Genomic DNA, 24848 nt, shown 5'->3' with positions numbered 1-24848 from the left:
CCTCTCCTCAGGGTCCATCTCTCCCTCCTCTTCCCCACACCCTTGCCCGCAGGAAAAAGGGCAGCACAGAACCGGGAAATTCTTCATTGGAGACACACCAGACTCCATCTGTATCACGCCAGGGTACCGGCGCCCCCAGCCCAGCCCCACCCTGCCTGTCCTGCACCCCCTCGCAGTGCAGCACGGCCCTGACACTGCCCCCGGGAAGGAAGCCAAGGCCAGAGAGGCTGCGCTGCTGGGAGACGGGGGACTCAGCTTCCCCAAGATGGGCTCCATCTCCTTAGGGACACGGCTGTGTCCTGTCAGGGCTGTCTCCATGTTCTCAGCGGGTTCCACACCCTGGGCAGGACCCCTCGGTCCTGAGGGGGCTTGGTGACCCTGCACAGGCTCCAGTCCTGAAGATGCTGGAGGTCTCCTGGCCCTCAGGAAGTTGCCAGGTCCCCAGAAGAGTTCCGTGTCCTTAGGAAAGACTCCATGTCCTCAAGAAACACAACTTGTCTCTTAGCCCTGAGAGGACTCCATGCTCCCAGGAGGAACCCCAGGAAGGGCTCTGTGCCCTGAGGAAGGGTTCCAGTTCTCCCAGGGCCAGCCCTAAGCCCCTCTCAGCTGGCACAGATGCTGCTGACAGTGGCCCCTCCCGGGCCCACAAGGCCCAGCTCCTCCTGCTCATTGATGCACAGCTGGTACCCGCAGCCCCGAGCCCGGGCTCCAGAGGGGACCCGGCGGTCAGTTTTGGCACGAGGAGGCAGCAGGAAGCCCACACTGCCAGCGATGAGCATGTGCCAGATGCTGTGAATGTAGAAGTAGTTGTCTCGGGTCTCCACGAAAGCATACAGCAGGATGGCACTGCCCGCGATGAGGCTGCCCGGGCACAGGCAGAAGAGCCAGCGGCGCCACGTGGGCGGGTAGCAGTGTCGGCGGCGGACGCTGCGTACTGTCTGGGGGAGGCAGAGAAGGGAGGCTCAGGAACGACTCCGGAACCCAGGCCAGAGCCAGTCGCTCTCAGGTGTCCCCTGAGCCCTGGTGGTGACCCTCAGCGTCTGCCGAGATGAGTTTGGCCCTGTGAGCAGCACAGTGATGACAACAGGGTCTGGGCCCACCTTAAACTGGAAAGCGGATACCCAAGTACCTGCACCCAAGTCCTGCTGGGACCTCCCCTCCCCCAGCCCTCCCAGCCTTACCCAGGCTGTGGCCAAGATCCCCAGAGCAAAGAGACTCGGTCCAAGCAGGTTCCAGAGTCCATGCCGGTCAAGCTGCAGAGCCATGGACAGCAGCATCGCCCCCAGCAAGTATAGCACCTAGAGAAAGAGGTCTCCAGGGGCTGGGCCAGGGTGGTGAGGGTGCTTGGCCATGCCCCCGGGAGAGGTTGGGAAGTGAATTTCAAATAGATTTGGGCAATGGTTGTCCCCCAGGGCCCTCTCCAGACTGACCTGCTTGACCACAGGCTGTAAGCGAGCCATGGCAATGACAGTGACCCACACGGACATTAAGGAGCCCAGGAAGTCACAGAACTGCAGCACATCATAGTCCATGATGCAGAAAACCACAATGCCAGGCTGGTCACAGGCATGATAGAACTGGAGGAAGAAAGGACAAGCATTGAGAGAACTCAGGGCAGAGGGCCAGTCTACAAAGCTGGAGAAACAGGCCATGGGGTGGAATGCTGTTGTCAGAAAAGCAGAGGGCAGAGGGTACCAACTGAGCAGAAATGGGAAATGCCTGACTCCCCACCCATGAGAGTATGGTAAAGAGGCCCAGTCTGTGTCCTACTTTGTATGTACCCGGCAGCCCTGAACCTCGGCCTCACCTTCCTAATCTTCCTGCTTCCAGAATGTCCTGCGAGAGCACCAGGCCTGGGGAGGCCAGGACTCTCAAGCTCAGGCCAATCCTTGCCTATATCTCCTTGTGCTCACACAGGGTCCCACATGTAATCCTCAGCCTGACCCAAGCTCTGGGGCTGGACTGTGACCTCTTGGCCAATCCAAACCCCAAGCCTCATTTGATAGCTCAGACTCTTGTTATGTTTCACCTTCAGATCTTGGACTAACTGGTCCTCTGCATCCTTTCCCACCCAGTAACATGGAGGCAGGAGGCAGTAATAAAAAAGGCAGTCTCTAAAGCCATGGAGAAGAGCATGGCACTTTACACCATGGGGAAGGGACAGTGTTCACCTACCCTACACTGGAAACACAGCAAAGAATAGAGTACTGAGGAGTTTAAGAGGGGAACATGCTGGGGACACAAGTAGAACTGGAATAAGCTCTCTAATATTCTATGACTGATCTATGACTGATCCAAGTATACTAAAAGGTCAAAGAGATTGTTTAAGTTGCAGAAAACCCACAGGGGTAGAGTTAAATTAAAGCTTCAGGGTGAGGTGAACAACATGATCCACATTTCACCAGTCCTGACCAGGCCACCATCACCTCTCAATGCCCACAATGCCATCAGTAAAGCCCATCACGGACTCCACCATGCAGCACAGTTTGTTAGAGGAACAAGCCAATAACTTGTGGCAGCTCACTTCATTAAAACTCCTCAACCTAGAGGAGACAGCATCTTGTCATCATATATTCTAGGCATATATCTGTCTCTTCTACCTGCAGGGCTTCAGCCTGCTTTGTTATTCATGGAGCAGAATCCATTATCAATTGCCATCGCACCCATTCACTGCCACCTCTAACCAGGAGACACAATTTATAGTAAATAAGGTTAAGCAAACTTCACTGGTATAACCATTTACTCATCACCTAGAAGCAACTAGCTGTACCAAATATTGGAATGAGCTACAACATTCAAAAAACTAAGATCATAGCATTGGTCCCATCACTTCATGGCAAATAGATGAGGAAACAATGGAAACAGTGGCAGACTTAATTTTCATGGGCTCCAAAATCGCTGCAGATGGTGACTGCAGCCATAAAATTAAAAGATATTTGCTCCTTGGAGGAAAAGCTGTGACCAATCTAGACAGCATATTAAAAAGCAGAGACATTACTTTGCCGACAAAGGTCCATCTAATCAAAGCTATGGTTTTCCAGTAGTCATGTATGGATGTGAGAGTTGGACCATAAAGATAGCTGAGTCCTGAAGAATTGATGCTTTTGAACTGTGGTGCTGGAGAAGACTCTTAAGAGTCCCTTGGACAGCAGGAGATCAAACCAGTCAATCCTAAAGATCAGTCCTGAACATTGGTGGGAAGGACTGATGCTGAAGCTGAAATGCCAATACTCTGGCCACCTGATGTGAAGAGCTGACTCATTGGAAAAGACCCTGATGCTGGGAAAGACTGAAGGCAGGAGGAGAAGGGGACGACAGAGGATGAGGTGGTTTGATGCCATCACCGACTCGATGGACATGAGTTTGAGCAAGCTCTGGGAGTTGGTGATGGACAGGGAAGCCTTGGCATGCTGCAGTCCATGGGATCACAAAGAGTTGGACACGACTGAGTGACTGAACTGAAGGCTGGGTTATGTATGGTGGCACCTGGGAGAGACTACCTGAAAGTCTGGAATACTCTCCTATATATTTGGCACACAGTATGTGCTCAATAAATGTTGGTCATCTTATACTTTATATCATGCATATTCATGGGATAATATCCCCACACTAACAGACTTTCCCCTATAACAAAAAATATATATATATATTGTCTCACAGAAAATTGTGGACTAATTTTTGGTTAGTATTCCTTTTGCATTACCAATAAAAAGAAGTGGTAGAAATAACACAGAAAGACTGGGAGATTTAAGAAAACAAATTCAGACTACAAACTGGCTTCCATCAGTATAATCTAATTTGACATCTTCCTCAATTTTGGCCATTTCTTTACTTATAAGGTAATTTTGGAAAATTACCCTAAATTGTTCTTTCTGTGGAATTTTATATTTTCATAACATAACTCTATAGCTCATCTAATGCTCCAAATACAGTACCCTGGCACTACAGAATTTTAAATTGGAGATGCAAATATATTCAATCTGTATGAAGACTGGAATATTTGTACTCAGGATAGACTGAAACTTACTGCTGTTCTCTTATTTTCTGCTTCTGTTTCCTCTTGGAAACATCATGGCATTTTGCCAAGGGCCACTGAGAATGATTGTGCTGATGTGAGGAATAGGAGAGGAGGTGGAACAATGAGGAGGTGGGCTTGCAGCCAGGATCTCAGTAATCAGCAAGGAAGGCTGCCGGGGCCCCAGAATGCCAGCTCTGTCTGGGTCTTACCGGATCCAATTATGAGGTCTCTAGCACTGGGAAGGACACATCGCATGAGCTGTATGAGCGAGAGATGTACAACCTCCATGTCTGATACATTTTCCCTGTCCTTTCTAATATGTGGCTTGGATGTAATTTCTGACCTTTTGGCTGGCTCTCCTTTAAGAGTTTAAGAACTACTAACCTGAGGTCGTTAGTATCTCCACATACTCCTGGGCTTCTGAGACGCTAAATTCAGGTTGGGAATGTATGCACGCATGCTCACTGCCTGGGGCAAGGAGAGCCCTACAGCTCAGTGAAGACATGAGAGGGACCAAGAGGCAGGCTGAGTGACAAGTCCGGTTCCTCCACTCACCTCGGGCCTTAACCAGAGTATTTAAACTCTCCTCATCTGCAAAAAAAGGATGATAATAATAATAGCAATACTTCTCCATTGTTACAGTGCTATGGGAAGGATTCGATGAGCAGTGTCTGACACAGAGCCTGTATCACCAGATGCGGTTTTTCTGTTATCGTTACCTGAACTATCAGTTCAGTTCAGTTCAGTCGCTTAGTCGTGTCCGACTCTTTGCAACCCCATGAACCGTAGCACGCGAGGCCTCCCTGTCCATCACCAACTCCCGGAGTCTACCCAAACCCATGTCCCTTGAGTCAATGATGCCATCCCACCATCTCATCCTCTGTTGTCCCCTTCTCCTCCTGCCCTCAATCTTTCCCAGCATCAGGACTATCAGCTACATACAAAATCAAGTGCTGGGTTTGTAGCCTGTTGTTTTTTTTTTTTAACACATTTACATTTTGCATTTTAAACTCCTGGATAACAAAGCTACTGTCTGCTTCCAGGCCCTGGACAGGAATCAACACACTACTCCCAGGTGCAGACTGTCCTGGCTTTAGACGGGAGAAGACTGCCACCTCCGGTGCTGGTGCTGACACCTGCAGTAGGACCGATGGGTCCTTATGCGGAGACTGCTGAGGAATGAATGAAGTCTACGCTAAATAAAGAACAGGAAAGAGGGACAACAGGGATCCTGCCTGGGAAAATGGAATCACAAGTAGCTCTACACTTTGGCACACATGGGAAAAGAACAGGAGTTAGAGCAGGACTTTAGGTAACCCCTCAGAGCCTGTATCTTCTCTGTGATCATTTGCTTACTGCCTTATTTACAAAAGTGGAGGCACTGTACCTGGGACCAGGCACTTTTGGCTCCCACAGTGTTCCTACTAGGGGAAGGTATTTTCTTTTCAGGATGATATGCCATCAAACCTAGATGATGAGGAGTCATCTGGTACTGAACACCCTGGGGCCAATTTTCAGGATGCCTCGTGAAGTGCAGGAGACTGGATAAACTCTCCTCACATGCTCTAGGCTCCTGACTCACTTAAATGTTCTTACTAATTGTGAACCACATTATGTCTGCACACAACTAAGAATATACTGGTGAAACCGCTGTTGCTAGAGGATTTGGTGAGCAACAGTATAAAGGACATCTGACAATAAAAAAGAAAGAGGAGAATATTGAAAATAAAAGTATAATGGAGCATTGTCAGAACAGGTCTAAAAGGGAGGCATTCAGACAAAAATGGGGTGTGCTGTTCTCATGCAGCTTAAGGGGCCAAGGCCTCACTGCATGGCACAGTTACAACCACTGTTCCTCACCTGTGGAGAAGTATCCAGGACCTCAGAACATGCCCCCCCAGTCCCCACTTCCTCCTAAGATGAGAGGTAGAATTTTTGTGATTTGGACAGAGGTCTGATCTATTAATACTGGACAACAGGGAGGCATGTACCGGTTTCTGTGATATTCTTGTTCCTAAGAAACATGGAAGTCTGAATCCATCTAAGACGTTTGCGGTGCTCGTAGGCAGGCACTGTACATCACATGATGCCAAGAGCCCACGGATGAGATGAACAGATCCCTAGATGTAAGCATCTCAGGGGAATTGTGTAGACACAGTTCCGTATTGTACGTCTGAGCTTCTGGGCTGGCATGTTGAGGTAAAGGTCCCCTCAGCCCTTAGAGTGGACAGGTAGAGTGCAGGATGCTGAAGACCCCATGCTGCCTGCAGTGGCATTATCTTAAGTCGCAAACAGCCTTGTTCATTTATTCCCATGTGTCTTATAAAAATGATCGTGCTCTATGCATGCCATGATAGGGAGCGGCGGGGAAGCCCTGCTGTAGAGAACAGCGAAGAGCGACAGCTCCAAACCCGGGAGGCCCATGGTGGAAACGCAGACCCTCACCCACCACCGCGAAGGACTCGGTGCAGACACTGATGGCACCGCATACCGTGGAGAAGAACATGGTGAAGGTGTAGACTGCTGCTTCCAGCACATATCGGCTCCGAATGGCCAGGACCACGGGTGGCAAAAACATGAGGTTGCTCAGGCAGAGCAGTAGTGTGGACAGCAGCTGGAACCCGTAGGTGAGCGCATCCGCACTGTCCGTGCAGCCCCAGCCCCGCCACCCTGCAATGGGACGGGCACAGGGTGGAAGATGTCAGAAGGCAGCCCAGGGTTCAGCAGACACTCCTGCTGGCCCTCCTGGTCAGGCCCTACTTCACTGCCAGGGAAGGGTACCCTGACCCCGCACCACCCTCTCGAAACCCTGCTACACAGGTTACCACCTCGCGCCCCAGGTGGACTCCCTCACCAGCCCAGCCTGCTCACCGGCCTTGCACTCGCAGGCCGCGTACAGGTAGTTGTGCGTGCGCAGCAGCTTGCACTGGCCGTAGGGCCCGCAGTCATCTACACACGGGGACAGGAAAGTTCGCAGCCGCACCTCCGCCGTCGCGTTTCGGCATCGCACGAACCTGCGCACAAACTCGCGGTCACCTGGCACTCAGGTGCATCCTTCCCGGCCGCCACTGAGGCCCCGCCCTGCTCACCGAGGCCCCTCCCCGCACAGGGAGCGCAGGGTCAGGAACCAGGTCCCCGTCTGCGGAAACGGGATTCTCAGCCTGGCCACTCTGGAGGCGGCACTGACCGTGAGCAGGAAGCCAGCCAGGGACTCTGAGGGGAGAAGGGAGAAGCCAGTGTGGGGTCAGGACCTAAGGAACCCTCACCCACCTGCCCCCAGTTCCCAGACGCCCTAGCCCATCTTTCCTCCATACCCTACCCCTGCCCTGGTCTTCCAGCCCCTCTTCTTCCCCTGTTCCTCCCCCTACCTTTGGAACAGGTCACTGCGGCATCCCCCAGGCTCAAGGGCACCTCATGAGTCAGGCATCCAAACACTGTCACATTTTCCTGGCGCAGGGAGCTCTGGGCAGGCAGATACAAACATGAGGCTGTCACATCCTCTAGGTCTTCCCACCACCACCCCCAGATTCCTCCACCTCTTAACCCTTCCCTAGAAACTCCTCCAAGCCCTCACCTAACACCCCTGGTCCTATAGGTGCTCCCACAGGAAGCACACCCACCCCCTTCATTCTTACAACCAAAAAATGGGGAAACACCATCACAGGGATCATAGCAGAGATCTTTCAGACTGATGAGAAGCCAAGGCCACTTCTAAACCCTTTCTTTGGGCAGAATTATTTAAATTCTGTCTAGGCAAGAGACAGAACCCACTTTTTCAGTCCTACCTAGCTTTTTGGGGGGTGGGGGGAGAGGAAGAGCACTGTTGCTGGATGTAGAAACTAGCTGTGAAAAAGGTCTGCAATCGTGTGGCTCATCAATCATCATCACATCTTCACATAAACCTGAAAGCAGGAGGTGTGTAAAGATATGCACGCTTCCTCAGGTGAAACGATTCTAGGTACTTAGTGGTAAGAGAACACCTGTAGGATTAAATGTAGCAACCTGGCTGGGATTAAAAGAAACTGGATACCCACAGGACTAAATGAAAAGGGTTGTCTACAAGAATAAAGGTAACAGGATCCCATAAGCTCACCTCATTCGAGAAGGATTTGGGGCAGCTTATTAAATACAAATAACGGGACAGAATCAATGCATGAGGGAAATTTATACATCAGGATAAGAAAAGAAAGTCTGTACCTAGATGTGGGCCATATATTTGACACTGACTTTCAAGCAACCAAAGCAAGGAAACATGAGTTACCACGTTTGTGAGTCCACGCGATAAGTTAATCAGGGTCTTGGGAGAAGCACTGCACCCAAAGGGATGGTTCTCAGTTAAATTCATATCAAAGAAGCACTGTGTGCTGCCCTGTCTCCAATGCTTAGCTGCAAGAGTGAACTTCATGCAACTTGCTCCTAATTTCCCTCAACGCAAGCCCAGAACACACCAAAATTTTATTCAGCAAAAGCCATTCTGGTGGGAACCAGAAAATGTCCTCTAGGTGTGCAGTTCTCTGTTCCAAATGCCCAGTTCTTGATGCAAGGGAAAACATCAAAATGCTTGGAGGGAAAGATCAGAGTAGGTGTGCCAATATACCTCTCAGAATAAACAGAACAGGTGCTCTGAGGTATGTAGCAGTGTCACAGCATGCAGATGATAGAATGTAAGCAGATGCCCTTTAGAGAAAATAAACAAGAATGCAGAGAGTGACAGGGCAAGACAGTAGGGGAGGCAGGCCTCTCCTTTCCAGAGACAGAGGAAGAGAATGCATGTGGCTGGGCTCTGACACAGGCTCTACAGTTTCAAGGCCAAATCAAGGCTTCACTGTCATTGCCCAAAGGCATGGCAATAAGCAAACACAAAATATGTACAGTCTTAGCCAGAACACCATCAGAGAAAATTTGAGTATGAAAATAAGGAATGTCTTGGGGTTGAAGAATCAGCTCTGTCCTAACCAGCAGGATCACTAGAAAGCTCTGAGCCATGTCCCACAAAATACCACCTCAAGTCACAAACCAGGTATCAGATGGATAGGAAAATGGTCCCTGCCCCAGAGCTGAGGAATAGTAAAGTTAAAATGATTCATGATTCCTGGCTCAGGGAACAGAAGATAAATAATTAGATCAATGCCAACCCAAGATAGTTGCCAAAGGCTTGAAAGGGCTCTGCTCTCAGCCCAGTCTTGTTCAGTGCTGGAAATAATGACTAAGAGGTTTAGAAGTGTGTGAATTACACAAAGTAGTAAAGGCCCACAGTTCAAACCAATGTTAGGCAATGCCTCAAAGATGAACATAAATTCTTCCACTCAGGTTAAAAAGTGCACTGCAAAAATACAAGATAGGAATTGGCAGCTGTTCACATGAACCATGCTCAGAGCATGAAAATGTGTGTGGTCCTTGGTTACAACTAGATAAACACATCAGTTACTGTGGATAAGGACTAGGACATATAACGAAAAAGCTAAGCAGTTGTGTTACAGGGGCATCTTCCTCTATTTTCCAAAGCTTTTATATGTGATCCTATCATTTTTATAATAAAAAAGCAAATGTATGTAACTGTTTTGAAGCAAAAAAAAAGGAAGAAAAACGATCCAGAGGTCTTAGTCTACCATGAGCCTCAGGTGAGGCAGCAGCTGAAAGAGGCACCTTGCTCTCAGGCTGCACAAACGCTGCCTGCCACCCAGGTCAGACCGCCTGGGATCACTTGTTTCAGAGGCATGATAGCCAGAAGCATGGCCAGAGGGGACAGCAGAGGAAGAGGGGCCTCGGATGTGGAGGCTGCTCAGCTTTGGCAAGGCTGAGAGGCACCTGAAAGGCTGGGCAGGGGTGCAGCAAATGCACCACACTAATAAAAAATGGAAGTAAAAGGGGAGACTGCGTGGGGAGAGAGGAGGACTCAACTTACTTTCCTCGATTTTCCTGTAAGCCTGAAACTACTCTGGAAAATAAAGTCTTATTTTTTTTATAAAAGGACAGGAGTAGACTACTGGATATAGCTTCTAGGACAAAACAAAGATCAGTGGGTAAAAATCCACAGAGACAAATTTTGATGGAATGCCAAGAATGCCTCTAGCGATCAGAGCTGTCTAAACATGGACTGCATGGCCTCAGTGAGTGGTAAGCTCCCCATCACAAGCAATACGTGAGAAGCAACGAACACCTGCCACAGAGAGAGGCCTTTAGGGAGTGGCAGGTAAGCCTATAAAACTAGGGAAGTCTGGATCCCTCTGAGCTGCCCTGGCTGACCCAGCCCATTTGCAGTAAATGCTCAGAGCACATGTGTTGACCAGAAGTGGGCTGAGGGATAGTCTCTAACCATAAACTGGAAGCAACCTGGACAGGCTTCCTGGAGGAGGTAAGGGCCCTTCACCCCTGACATCTTCTCCTTCAGGTTCCCCCACAGGGTGACCTCCCTGCCCTCCACAAAGAGTACCACGTTGAGCTGGAGCTCCAGGCTGAGCACACCTCCGCTGTCCAGCACTGGCAGCAGCCTCAGGGCAAACACAGCTGGGCGCTCGGGAGGGAGGGCCACACTGGGGCCAAAGAAGATGTAGAAGTGGACGGAGAAGGTGTCCAGTTCATTGCGCAGCGTCGGGCGTACCGGCCAGCAGTGCTCAGGTGGGGATGTGGCCCCAGGCCCCTCGGCAGGGATCCCGAGGGATGGTGGCTCTGGGGGCAGCGGCTGGTTGCCCAGTGACTGGGGCATGTTCATGGCAGCTCCGGGGACCAGGGCACGGGACAGGCTGGGCTGTGGGCACTCTGTGGGGCAGAGGAAATCTGAGCTGTGGCCTGCCGCCCTCCCAGTCCTGTAGCCCCACCACACACTGGATCTGAGCCACATAGGGTTTAAGAGAGGGTAGGGAGGGAGAGGACTTGAAGCAAATATCCCTGTGGTGTTTGCCATCTAAAGTCACAGGACTGGGTCCAGGCACTTCCTAGAGGTCACAGCTAGTGGAATGTCATGTTGGAGGGACTGAAGGTCATCTCTCCCTCCCCAGTGGCAGTGAGGGCACTGCTGAAACAGATGATGGACCCTCTCACTGACCTGCAAGGGCTCTGGCAAGAACCATGTCCCAAAGGTCCTAGCTGTCCCTGCCTGCCCCATTACACTGGGAGGTTAGATCAAGGAGAGTAAGTCCTTTAGTAAGCCTAAGTCAGGTACCAAAAGTGACCTGAAGGCCTTCTCATGACGTGAAGCTCCAGGTGGGAAGGCTTTGGGGAATAAGGGAGCCAGATGATGCTGGGGAGGTCATAGGGACATGGCCGAGGACCAATGGGCACAGCCATCGTGCCTGACTCTTCCCAGTCACGATGTCAGCACAGGCCAGGTGGCTGGGGCAGGTGCAGGGCTTCTGACCTTGCAGCCACACGCACAGCTGGAAGCGGACGGTCCTGCCGGGGCCCCGGGATGGTGTCTCCACACGCACGTAGACCCAGTGCCCCCAGGGGGGCAGTGCCAGCTCCAGCTGGCATACTGAGGCTCCTCCACAGGCCACAGAGCTTGAGTTGTGCAGGGGTGGGGCCTTGGGACGTAGGCGCAGTGTCAGGGGGCAGGTGGATGCCCCACGGCCCCCTATACACACCAACTGTGCTGAAACCCTGTAAGTGAAGCTGGGCACGAAGACCCTGGGCAGAGGGGAGGGTGGAAATGAGAAAAGTCAGGGTACAGAGAGGTGAGAGGGACACAGGATGAGGGGAGCACTGGGAATAATGGAGGGTAGGGGACAGAGGAGAACAGGAGGCCTTTTCTGGTCTTCCCCTCCATGCTAGGAGAGAGGGAGGGGTCAGACCCACCCTGGGGTTCTGGGTGGCCCAGCAGTCTAGGCTGGCCAGGGGGAGCGCAGGATCAGCAGGCAAACTGAGGCCAGGGAGAGAAGATGGGAAGGGCCCCAGGTAGGGGAGCACTTGACTTACTTGTACAGGGCTGAGCGATTGTGGGCGGAGAGGGTCTGCTCAGAGGGTCTCCCAGGCACCAGCACGGCCACATCCAGCAGACGCCGGACAATCAGCTGCGGCTGGAGGAGGTACTGACACTCATCCTGGAGACCCTGAGGCACAAGCAGGGGTGGCAGGAGGGGAGAGACCACAATGCCCTACTAAAGCGAGGCCAACAGCCTGCGGAGGTGGGACAGACCTCCTCTGGCCCTCCTGCTTCTGGGGCTGTGACTACCGTCTCTCTAAGCTCTGGGTCCTTCCTCGGTCTGCAGGGTCTGCTATGATCCTCAGCATTGGCTGAGGATTGGGGTTTTGAGGGCCTCAAACCCCACTGAGGTTTGGGGGCTCAAATACAAGCCCCTCCTGACAGGCCCTGCCTGCCCCTCCTTCAGTAATCCCTCCTGCACACCTCCAGACAGCCCATCAAGGTCATTTCAAACCAGCCCATTCCCCTACCAAGGCCACAGGAACTAACACTCTTTGGGCACTAGCATGCCCCCAAATAAAGTTCCTTAAAGGCCTCCAGTCCAAACCTCCCCACTTCCCCCATCTGAATCTCTCATTTCCTTTATTTTCCACCTGCCCTTCCCAAGTGTCAATACCTGTCCAGCCTCTGCTTTAATACCCCGAGGGAAGAGTCACCCTACCTCCCCAGGCAAACTCCAGACTACGGGTAACTTGAAAACAGAAACCTGGTCTTATTTTTGCTCCTCCAGACACAAAGCCTAATGTAAAGTGCACACCTCACAAATGAATTGTTTGCCGAATAAATGAATAAGTGAATCAACCCAGCTGGGGCAGCTGTGACTTTTCTGAAGCCAAAGCCTATCTTCTGTCTCCCCATATTGCTCTGCCTCAGGGGCCCTGGATACATCCGCTCCTTCTGTCTAAGCCTGGGTTCCTTCTGTCACTGGGGGAGAACCACCACGTCTCCCCGAGCAGCTCTTCTGGATAAAATCACTAACACTTCTCTACTCAGGGGACACCACCCGGGCCCAGGCAGCTGCAGCATGTCCAGTGAGGACGAGCTTGTTAGTTCCAGCATCTGCACCTCTCTGGCCCTCAGTCCCAGCAGTTCAGGGGAGCAGGGTGGGAGGGTGGGGGGGCCTTACTAGGTTTCTCTCATCTTCTGGACAAATTGCCTTACACTAGCCCAATAAACTAGAGGCGACGGTTCACTTTTGTGGTTCTTCTGACCAAGACATACCATTAGCCTTGATCTGGGACAAGAATTCCAGGCTCTGACATCCCCCTGAGTCCCTTGTCATGGAGCAAGCCAGCCAAGGCTTGTTTGTTGACTTGTAGCAAAGTACTCTTGCCTGGAAAATCCCATGGACGGAGGAGCCTGGTAGGCTGCAGTCCATGGGGTCGCTAAGAGCCGGACATGACTGAGTGACTTCACTTTCGCTTTTCACTTTCATGCATTGGAGAAGGAAATGGCAACCCACTCCAGTATTCTTGCCTGGAGAATCCCAGAGACAGAGAAGCCTAGTGGACTGCCGTCTCTGGGGTCGCACAGAGTCAGACACGACTGAAGTGACTTAGCAGCAGCAGCAAAGCTCCACAAGGCTGGAAGGGGGACTTGATGGGTGCCAGTCCAGAACATCTTCTTACCCTCTGCCTGGAATTTTCCTGTGCCTTTTTTATCACTTCATTCCCAACACCTATCACACCACCCAGCACATACTAGGTGCTAGAAAATATCTGCTGAGTTAAAGAACAAGTGTCAAAAGAAGTCCCTTCAGAAAGCTCCTGAACCCACCTTGTTGCTCAGAAACCTCCATCTCTGATATACAAAGCAGATGTCCCTCATCTTTGGTGAGGACCAGAAATACTCTCATGAGTTATTTTACTGACCCCACTTCCTAAGGTAGGAATCACCACCATAATAATCTTGCGGTTAATGACCCTGAGGGTGGGGACTCACACTCAGGAGATAGCCCGCATCCTTACTAAACGGTCCAGAAGGAGGAAACACCTTGTTCCATGTCTTGCTTGCTGTTGGCCTAACAAAGGATCAGTGGACATGACCTCTCTGGTTAAGATGTGCTTCTTCCTGAAACTGTATCATGCACATGTCTAACACCTCCCTTATTGTGGATTCAAGTGTTCAATCAGTGGAAACCAGGGAAGGTGCACAAACTTTCACCCTGACACAGAACCACAGAAAGGGCACCAGAAATCAGGTCTCAAGAGCTGCCGAGACAAAAGTCAAGCGAGAGCATCCAAACTCAGTCAACAGCAGCAGTCATGGAAGGAATCGGGCCAAAGCGAGGCAGGCTGAGAAACCAGGAGGGCCCAAAGTGAGGAGTGGAGTGAGAAGTGATCTGAAAGAAGCTGGTGTGGAAGACCTTCAGTTGATTCCTAGACTGTACTAGTACAAGTGGGCTAAGTTTCTATAGAAGCACCTGAGCCTCTGGGTGAGGCTTGCAGGCTGAAGATGCCCAAAGATCTTGGTCTCTGTGGCCATCTCTATGGGAATATTCCAGCGTTTGGGACAGCTCCAGCCCACAGTTAGCTGGCACCAACCAACATGGAAGCAAATGAGCACTGGACACATGGCAGGGGGCAGGAGTGGAAGCAAAAAGGCCACTTAGGAGGTTATTGTGACGGTCCAGCAGACGGCCCAGCAGACGGCTGTGCTAAGAGTGAACAGAGAAGTAGATGTATCCAGGACATGCTTTAGAAAGAGAGTCTCAAGACTTTTTCTTTATGGATTAGTTGCGTGGAAATAAGGATAAAGAAGAATCAAGTATGACCCCTAAATGTGGGGCTTTGAGCAACTGGTGACTGACTGGCTGTGCCATTTACTGAGAAGATTAGAGAATGAAGAGGCTTAGACTTGGGAGACATGAATTAGGACTTCAAGAGATTCTTGACTTCAGGCTTTGTTTGGATGTGTACTTGTTAAGTTTGAGACAGGTCTTAGACATCGGAGATGTCAAGTAAGCCACTGGGGATAAAATCTGAGAATCAAATAAATTAGGGCTCGCTTAAAACTCTTGGAAGACATGAACTTATGGGTGGTATTTAAAACGACTGTGCTGGAGACACTTAGTAAGAGAATGGAGAAATAAAAAGGAGTTATGCCAGGACCAAGCTTTGGGTACCACAACACAAACAGATCAAGCAGAGGAGAAGACAGGAAGGGAGACAGGGGAGGGAGTGGTGGGCAGGAAGAAAACCAGGACGGTTCTGCAAAGTCACAAAGGACAAGAGGAGAAAATATTTCAAGAGGAAAGAGGTACTAGGTAACAGCTAGTTACTAGTTAACTCTGGAGAGAGAACGTGGGGACTGAAAGGGGATGAAGGGAAGAGGAAGACTTACTTTTCACTGTATGCCTTTTGTACCTTTTGAATGTTGTACCAGGTGCATATATTACCTATTTGAAATACAAACAAAATAATTTAGAAGGAGGAGGAAGAGCAGAAGGAAGACGGTTCGCAGATCTGAACCCCTTCAGTTGAGAGGCTGAGTGAGCCACACTTAAGTCCGAGCTGGTTGAGTCAACTGAATCTGCTCCTTTCTTTTCCTTATGGTTGTTTTCATTATTTTATCTGCTTTCACTCGCTTTCAAATCTTGGAGCTGGGAAGAGGAAGCATTCAAGGAGAACTGTGCCCCAGGCATTTGGAGAACTTCTCCTAATAAGGCACTTGGATGCCAGATGTTACCCAAAACCCAAAGGCCAGCCTTTCAGGACAGACTGGCAGCTGGACACCACAGGATGAATACATGCTCCAACACAAGACAGGCAAGGAGACGGAAGGCAGAGGTTAAGACAGAAGAGGTTGACGGAAGGAAGGATAAATGATATCGGTTTCAGAAACATGAGTTTGAGAAGATGGCAGAAGGGCAACAAATATTTGCCAAGCCCCTACTATGTGCCAGGCTCTGTGTTGGGTGCTAGGAACACAGTAACACAGTAACAAAGTAAAACTAACACACACAAAGGGCCGCAGAAGTGTGGGACCAGAGCCCAGGAGAGTGGCCTGGGCCAGATAAGTCACCTTCCTTTTACAACATGTTAAGGCTCCCTATCGCTCTCAGGATAAAGCTCTAACTTCTAGACCCTTCCTGATCTGGCCCCTGTTCACCACTCCAGCTCCCTCACTCACCCTCACACTGAACCACTTCAGCTCTCCCTTCTCACCTTCAGCCCATGCTACTCCCAGCACCTGGAATGACCCCTTCCCTGCTTTCTCAACATCAGATCTCACTTCCTAACAGTTTCTTAAAAGCTAAAACCACCTCTCCACCACACCACCCAGCTGAGTTATAAACCTCTCCTTCGTCCTCTTAAAATGCCTTCCATATCTCACTAATATACATCTTATTTATGTGTGTCTCTAGCACCCAACCCAAGGCCAGTGATAAAGCCGGTGCGCGAAGACTAAGGTCTAAAAGGAGCTCATCCCCAAAGCTGAGGAACACTGCTGCCTTCTTATTGCTGGCACCCTTCAGTCCCCACCCAAGGATATCCCTGAACCCACATAATTTCCTGGGGTTACTAAGCCTCATGGGAAGTCAGGACCATGGGACAAGGAGGAGGCAAGGCGAGAAGTTGGAGCTCTAGGGGAATGCCCTGGACAACCCTCCAATAGGCTTGCTTCTAGAGAATTAACCAGAGAACTTAAGAATCCTTACAGGCCCAGGACTTCCCTGGTGGTCCAACGGATAAGAATCCACCTGCCAATGCAGAGGACATGGGTTCAATCTGGTCCACATGCCTCAGAGCAACTAATCCTGTGCACAACTACTGAGCCCAAGAGCCACAACTACCGAAGTCTGTGCTCTGCAGCAAGATAAGCCACCACAGTGAGAGAGGCCCACGCACAGCAACAAAGTGTAGCCTCCACTCATTGCAACTAGAGAAAGCCCATGTGCAGCAGCCAAGACCCAGCACAACCAAAATAAATAAATTTTTTTTAAAAATACACTTTAAAAAAAAGAATCCTACAGGCCCATATGAGATTCCAAAAGATAATCAAATTTTTAGAGGAAACATAAAGAAGATCCTTGCCTCCCTTCCCCCAACCTCTAAAACAGGGCTGACTGGAGAGCTCCAGCTGTCATGGGGTCCACTCACAGCTGCCACTCCCTGGCAAGGTATAACTGTGCCTGTTCTCTCTCATCTCACCACACCCAGAGATCTCTCCTGGCTAGGACTCCGGCTTGCAGTACCAAGCTCCTCAGGCCCCACTGGCTATATCTAGATGCACATGGGCACATGAGACCTGGTTCTGATCTTACCTAACCAGGCTTCAGCTCCCATAATCGCAGCCCAGGCCTAGACGCCAGGTTCCTCTGGTTTAATCAGAAAGGTTGTTGGGTAATTACAGCATGGCTCCTGAAGGATTTTCTCGTCTCACAGAGAGAGTCAAGGATCACAGCTGGGATCACAAACAAGCTCTCTGGGATTTGGCCAAAGACTTAAGAAGATATTCCTCCTAATATAAGAGACCTTGGATCTGACGGGAGTCAAGAACCTAAAGCCCAGAGCCACTTCCGGGCAAGTTCCCAGCCTGTTCTCACCCAGAGGGCTGCCAGGCCTGGAGAGGAAGTTCTCCTGTCCTTCACGCTCAGGAAAACCTATCACTGAGGGCTCAGCCTGAGTTCCCATCAGCCTGAGTTCCCATCTCTGGCAACAGCAGGGCCAGCACACTTGTCCCTGTGTAATTCTCAGCTCATTCAAAAGCACTATAACACCTCTGAATGCCGGGCCTCAGCGGGAGGGGAAGGGGAGTTTGACACAGTCCAGAGCGCCTGTCCTCGAGGAACTCACCCTAGAGAGAGACATCTGGTCGAATCCTCACCTGACTGGGGATTTCTGTTCCTCCCAGTTCTCAGAGGCCAAAGCCCACTCACTTTCTTGTTCTGCGTCCTGTTCTTTAAATCCTGCTCAGCTCACACTTGTGCTTGGTCCTCTGCCGTTACCGCTGGCGCCACACACCTGGCCATCCCACTCTGACATGGCCACCGTGTCCCAACCTCCCTTCCTGCTAACAGACAGGAAGAAATCCTCTCCCTTTGATGAAGAGGGCCAGCCTGCCCAGTATCTGAGAGTGGCAGGAAAACTCAGCAGCATTTCCTTCCCTTCAAACCAGAACACAGAAGCGACCTGACCTTGACCCCACAATACTGGAGACCTTTAAGAAGCTCTGATCTATGCAATCACTGATATTTGGGGGAAAGAAGGGCAACAGTCAGGTTGGACACCAGTTGCCCAAAGCCTCCTCTTAACAGGAAAGGGCTTGCCTATCACTGAGTGTTCTCTTACCCTCTTCATAAGGTGTAGGGACTGAAATTATGATAGAAGAGGAACACGTACTCCCAGAGGGACTAATGACTGGGCTGCAGCCTACAAGACTCTGCAGGGCTATCACCAACCAAGACGTAGATCACCAACCAAGAGGTAGAACAAGACTAGCCTTGGGTTTGTGCCGCAGCATCTGACCAGTCCCTGGCTGGCTTCTGACCACCGTGATTAACCCTGCATCTTCCAGTAGGAAGAGACACCACTCCCCAGTACCAGGCTTCTGATGACAGGCTCTGGACTTTCCCTCTAGCTTACCTGGACCCACGGTGTCTCCTAAGGGTCCCAAAGTGCCTCCTGCAGATTATGGCCTCTGGCCCACCAGGTAACCTGCTGACCTCTAGCTGTGCCCCACCCCAGCCACCCTTAGGCTCTTTTCCACACTGGCACAAGGTTGGAATGCCAAGTAGCCCAGAGATGGAGAAGCAGCTCTGGCCCCTCCTGCCCTGGACAGCATCAACCCACCTTGACAGAGATGTGGCCATGGGCCTGGGGAAGGTGGGCAGCCAAGAACCAGTCCCCAGGTAAGGGGCTGCTGACGTTAAAGATGCCGGAGGTGCGGTTGGGCAGTGTCCAGCTGAGAGTCAGTGAGAAAACTCCAGGCACAGCTGTGTCCCCTGGGAAGTGTGTGTGCAGGGGATTGATGACAGGGGGTGCCCCAGACCGGAAATACCTGGGGGACCAGAATGAAGAGAAAGGGAAAGCAGGCAGAGGGGTAAGAGATGGGAAATGGGGAAAAGAAAGAAATGTCACTCATCGCCAGTGAAACAAATGGATTCCCTCTACTGACCCACACAATAAAATGTTTCCAGGTCAGGGGTCAGACATAAGGGGAAAAAGATCAGCTTGGGCATTCATGTAGTCATACAGAACTCAGGAATGGTCCAGAGACAGAGGTCTTGGCCTTCAGCCAGTCACACTTCAATCTGGACAAAGGCCAGGGGTCGGGAGGGCAGCTTAGGTACTCATAGGTCTCATTTTAGTATGGAGAGTGGCCTGGGGTTGGCACGGGGTCAGGAGGTTAACTCAGACACTCACACGGTCACACTTTGGTCTGGGCAGTGGTCCCCAAAGGTTCCTCCCTGCTCTTTGAAGATGATGAGATTCCACACGGCCAGGAACGTGTCTTCAGGCACATGGAAGTGGAAGAGCTCGGTGCTGGCAAAGGAGCGGAAGGGACTCAGCTTGCGGGGTGAGCAGGTGGAGTAGTCAGTCAGGAAGAGCCCTCCTGGGGAGCAGATGGTAGAGAAAGGAGCAAAGTAGGACAGGCCATTCCCAGCCACCCCCAGGCCCACCAGGCTGCAACCCCACAGCACCCACTCAACAAACTGGGTCTCGTGCTGCCCTTGCCATCGTCTGCTTTAACCCTTACACTGACCTTGGGGGAAATGACCTTTCTTTACAGGTAAGGAAACTGAGGCTCAAACCTTGATCTGTCTCAATCCAGAACCCTTTTTATAATCCCCACGGTTGCCCCTCACTTAGAAGCCATTGTTCTCCTCTTACCAAGCCTAACAAAACAGGTGTGGATGGTGGGCATGAGTACGTGTGTTATGCACGTGCATGTGCGTGCACACAGTGGCGTGGGTTCCCAGGCTACTGAGCAGCCTGGAACTCCACCTGTGGGCTTGGGAGTCGGCATGGGACTGTGAAACTTCCTTGTTTATTTTCTTCCCCTTTCTGTTCCCCTGTGGTCAGGAGCAATAAAAATTCTCAGAAGCTTCACAAGAGCTGTCTGTACACTGTCTCAGGGCAGCAGTGGGGAGGGGAAGTGTGGTGAGGCTGCAAGGGGCCTGCTTGGGTGGCAGAGGCAAGGACAGGAGCTGGCAGGCCACACAAGAGCCCCGGCAGAGGAGTAAAGGAGAGGACAGCGGGGCCTCCAGGATTCAGAAGCGGGGGCTAGGGATGCTTCCCAGAGGGAGGCCCAGGGAAGCAGTCAGGTGGTGAGACAGCAGAATCTCAAACTGCTTGGGAATATTCATATCCAGCAAAGCCAGGGGTGAGAGGTGGGGAGGATGTGGTCCTCATAGCTGAAATGCCTAGATACTTGATCATGGCCGTTAGGAGCAGAGTGCAACAGGTGAGCAGGACAGTCTGGTGTAAGCAACTGCCAGGCAAACACACAGGCACCAGGGCTGGTATCACAGTGAAAAGAACCCAGTGGCTCAGCTGGATAGAAAAGGGTCCAAAAGGACAAAAAGGGCCCCAAAGGACAAAAAGTTCTGGGGAATCTGACTGCTCTGCAGACTGAACACCAGCCCCAGCGAAGCCCAGAAGGATGCCCTCAGGACAGATGAAAAGGTCGGGGACTTTAGCAGCTTCAGAACAAGAGTAAGGGCAGTGGGTGAGGGAGACCCTGAAGTGGAGTTTTCAGCCACGGAGGAAATACCCACGGGCCTTACCTATGCTGACAGTCTCTCCCTCTGGAGATGGGAGATATAACTCCAAAATGAGGCATGTGAAATAACAGAGAAAAAAGCATCTGGAAAAGCAAGCTGCTGATGGAGGGAGCATGGGTCAAGGTTGGCCCTACTGAATTTCAACAACCTCAAGTCACCCTGCAGAGAGCCGTCCTCTGTAGGTGGAGGTCACTGGCCCTAGATGGGCCTATGCTCTTCAAAAGTCGCAGTCACACACAAGGCTCAGATCACATAATCGCAGTTCAGATCACATAATCGCTCTCAACTGTCAGCAAGAAAGACCTGCCACCTTGCAAGCTGAGCACTGCCCAGGAACCGAAGAGGCTCATAGAGCAGCAGTGATGTATTCAAAAGGGATGAAGGGAAATGAAACAAGTGATGGGGAAGAAAGGTTTTCTAAGAGCCCTGGAAGTGACAACGGTGAGGCAGAAAGCCAAGAGATGAATAGCCTGGATACTATTATTACAGGAAAGCAGAGTACTGAGCACCCCCTGCTGGAATTAGGAAAGGGCTCCTCCTTCTCCTTCTCAAGGCTGGTACCAGGGATAGGTCATTGGATGGGCCATTGCCAATGTTAGAAAAAATGGTGGCCAGGCCCCCCAGTGGCCAGAACCCCCCAGCAGGTTCTCAGAGAGTTGATGGTGAAAGTAGCTAGTGACCTTTAGGAAATAATGGACAGATATCCACAAAGAGCCCTGTGATTAAAGGAACAATGGCATGGCCTGCAAAACTGAGGAACTAGTTAAGCCACCCTCAAGTGGCTAGGGCCTACAGAGGTCACAGAATAGGCTGGTGGGAAAGGGGAGTAAAAAGCACCTGGGGATGCTAGGAGGAAACGAGAAGTTCTGAGGGCAGATGTTTGAGAAAGCACCTAGAGCCCTGTTCACTGCAGGGTTTGGTTTGGGGTGTCACTAGGCCTACAGCTCTGTGTCCCAGAGGAAGCAGAAGGAAGGCCCTCACCAAGCTCAGATAAACCTGTCCTGGATGCACCAGCACTTCTAAATGAGGCTAGGGTGATTTTCCATCACCACCTGACACACACCCATGGGCTCAGGCTGGCCCTGCTAGTGACAGCACTCAGTAGAACAAAAAGGTCATTTGCTGTAATGGCAAGGCATGCCTGGGTTACGCAACTGCAGTCAGACAAGTCCACGGAAAAGATCCAAGGGTGTGCAGAGACTGACAGTGCCATCGCAGTCCCGTGACACTGCCGGTCCCTCCTCAGGGAAACCTCTCCCCATCACCAGGTCACAGAGCAGCCCTGCAGGCCAGTGACCATTAACTGTACTCAGGGTGGCCTTGCCTGCTGTGTGGCCTGTCAGTGCTCTTTCTCAGCCTCATTACAATCCTCCCGAAGCACTTGAACCTGCTTCTGGGCAGTCATGTTTTAATCCACACCTTTCAACTTTCTATAGCTCAGTGATTGATAATCACCTTCCTCTCCTAATGGCTCACGAACAAAGAACCTAGAGTGGCAGGGATAGAAACTAGGAACTGGGCTCAACAGAGTGGACTCCCCCTCAGCCAAACTGAAAAACGGACTTGGCTTTTGTCTCGGCTGAGTGCCCGCTCTGCCAGCAGCAGTAATCAACCCTGGGCAGTTACCAGCACTGAGCCCTTCAAGGAATCTGGCTAGCGGCAGATGGATTACTTATATATATTGCGGGAGGCACCCAACACTGCCTCCGACCAAGGAGCTATCCACTTGGAAGTGATACTTCGGTGATCTGTCTGTAGGAGGAGCAAGAAGAGCTGAAGAGGAACATGCATGGGCCACAACACGTACCTCTCCCTCACACAATAACAGACACTAAGGACACACAAGCTCACACCACGCAACATACGTATGCCTGTGCTTACCAACACACAAGCGTGTACACACTACACATGCCCAGCATTCCCACAGATCCCACAGGTACATGCACAGACACATAAGCACCCAGATACCCGTGAGAATCTACACAGAGCTCGCACTTCTGCAGGAGCAGTGACATTTGGCGTGCACTGGTCTCCTTGAGATTATACTCTGAATGCAGCCTGCTACCTCCAGCTGCTCTGCTAGATGTTTTTGCCAAAGACTTCCTCAGGCACCCCCACATCCCCTCCAGAGTGCTACCCACCAGAGACAGCTGGGGGCTAGGGCCATGAAGATTCTTTATCATGGGGCCATCCTTATGGTGCATGTCCTACAGCCGGGACCCCCTCCCCTACCCACCTTCCACCCATTAGGAAACTGGTTATCTCCTCCTGTCCCAGTCACTTCCTTACTAGATGGTGGCCCTGGGCTGACAACTGGCGGAGGAGGAAAGTTTGTGGATGAAGCCCCCTTGTGGGCAGACAGGGGAGAGGACAGGTTGTGCCTGGAGCCTTTCTGCACTTGGATCTGTTTTCCTATTGGGCATATATTACAGTAAAAAACAACACTAGGATAGGGTCGGAATCAGGAAGCTGTTTTCTAGCCCCACACTGTCACTGACAACATGTATGACCTCGGGCCAATTGATCCCTTGCTGTGCCTCAGTTTCCCCATCTGTAAAATAGACTCCAAGTTTCAACCCTGCTCTAAAAGTGTCAGACATAATTCCTAAGAAAATCAAACTCATTTGGAACGAATTTCACTACAAGAAGAAAACTCATTATAATGGCAACTAACCCATGGCCATCTGTTTACTACACGTTATTTTCAAAACTGCTTTCTTAACCCTGCTTCAATGTATGCCCAGTACATCAAAGATTTAGGCCAGATCTTCCCACACTTGACTAGAAGTTCTCTGGTGGGGGACTCTCACCCCCATCAAACTTCACGAGCCGGTACAAAGCACTCAAGACTTCCTTGGAAAAGAGTCAAAGTGGAGTCCAGATAGACCCTCATAAAGAAAACCGTGCAGTCTCTGTCAGCCACCTGCTGAGCTCAAGCCCACAGCTGCCGCTCTTCTGACCCTGCCAATTCCGCTCAGTTATGTAAGTCTTCTCTCCTCCCTATTTCTCTCTGCTTCTTCCCCAGCCATCTGGTTGCCAACGTCCCACCTCTCTTGAATCCCTCCAGTCCACCCCTCCCTGCCAGAACCCCATCCCTGCCTCATTCTTTCCTGCTCTGCACTCACCAGCCCCTGGGCCAAGGACAGACAACAGCAACAGCAGCAGTAAGGCTGACGGCAGCTGGAGCCCAGACCTGAGTCGAGGCTGGTAGAGGGGCGGGGTATGAGAGAGAGGGGTGGGCAGTGGGAGAGACTTGGGTAAACACAGAGATGAGGGCACAGACGGGGATAAAGAGTTGGGCTGGGCTGGACACAGGGACTTATGCAAGGGTAGGGGGTGTGATGGAAGGAGGGGCTGTGATGGGGACTGGAACAAGGGCAGGCGTTGGGCCCCGGGCTTAAGCAAATTTTGAAAATGGGGCTGGCACAGGGGCCGGGCTGGGATTTGGGAAAAGAGGTGAAACAGGGGCTGGGGCTGGGATGGGACCCAGGTCAGGGACTGGAGGGGGGGCCTGAGCTGGGACCTGGATCTGGGCATTCGCTGAGACCCAGGCGGGAACTGGAACCGATTTGGGAAGCAGGGCGAGGGCGGGGGCGGGGGCCAAGGCCCAGAACGGGATAGGACAAGGGGCCGGGACAAGGGCTGAGCCATGGCCCGGGGCGGGGGCGGGGCCGGACAGGCCAGCGCGGGCGCTCGCTGAGCTGACCCGCGGCTCCGCTCCCACCCCCCAGGGGTGGCCTCCGGTGTCCTCGCGGGCCTAGGGCCGAAGTCGAGCCGGCTGGGGCCAAGCCGGGGACTGGGTAGGAGTTCAGGCCTGGGCGACTCCGGGCTGCGCTGGACAGGCGATAACCAGGCCCCGCGGCTGCGGCCTCGGCCTGACGTTGTACGACGCTCCGCCCTCCGATTAGGTCGATTGGTCCTTCTCACTAAAGCCCGCCCCCGGCCCTGTTCTATTGGTCTCCTACTTGGCCCCCGCTGGGCTCGAGGACAGACTCCGCCCCAGTCCCCGCTACCCGAGTCCCCGCCTTTCTCACCCCAACCACCGAGTCCAGACACCCCCATAAGGTCCTCACAACCCTCACTGACCAACTCACAAACATTTCATAGGAACCCTACAGAGACCTTCACAAACCCAGACACCCACGGACGTCCCCACAGATATCCGCAGACCCTACCCAGAG

The 24848-nt window shown here is 51.7% G+C and overlaps 1 protein-coding gene across 2 annotated transcripts; it reads right to left on the bottom strand.

The window, feature by feature from the left end:
- Positions 1-217: 217 nt before the first annotated feature.
- On the bottom strand, positions 218-24436 carry TMEM8B (transmembrane protein 8B). 2 transcript variants are annotated; one of them, XM_052645024.1, is made up of 13 exons: positions 23793-24436; positions 19307-19496; positions 18734-18941; positions 11933-12066; positions 11376-11644; positions 10452-10777; positions 7387-7480; positions 7108-7231; positions 6890-7032; positions 6510-6688; positions 1431-1577; positions 1182-1298; positions 218-934 (listed from the first exon to the last, which is right to left on the bottom strand). In XM_052645024.1, the coding sequence occupies exons 1-13, from the start codon at positions 24316-24318 to the stop codon at positions 461-463; spliced, it is 2931 nt and encodes a 976-aa protein (XP_052500984.1). In that variant the 5' UTR covers positions 24319-24436; the 3' UTR covers positions 218-460. The 2 variants fall into 2 exon arrangements, with proteins under 2 accessions (XP_052500984.1, XP_052500985.1); XM_052645025.1 differs by having other exon boundaries at positions 483-938.
- Positions 24437-24848: the final 412 nt, after the last annotated feature.

Source organism: Budorcas taxicolor, chromosome 8 (assembly GCF_023091745.1).
Source record: "Budorcas taxicolor isolate Tak-1 chromosome 8, Takin1.1, whole genome shotgun sequence".
Taxonomy (NCBI): Eukaryota; Metazoa; Chordata; class Mammalia; order Artiodactyla; family Bovidae; genus Budorcas; species Budorcas taxicolor.
Note: the sequence above shows the minus strand (reverse complement) of the source record. Positions and strands in the feature narration are given on the sequence as shown.

Excerpts from the sequence above, each read along its gene's own strand:
- TMEM8B (XM_052645024.1), bottom strand. The coding sequence starts at position 24,318 with ATGGCTCAGCCCTTGTCCCGGCCCCTTGTCCTATCCCGTTCTGGGCCT. Across the intron at positions 11,645-11,932 it reads AATCGCTCAGCCCTGTACAA|GGTCTTCGTGCCCAGCTTCA; the intron begins GTAAGTCAAGTG and ends CCCTCTGCCCAG. Across the intron at positions 6,689-6,889 it reads GGCCTGCGAGTGCAAGGCCG|GGTGGCGGGGCTGGGGCTGC; the intron begins GTGAGCAGGCTG and ends GTCCCATTGCAG.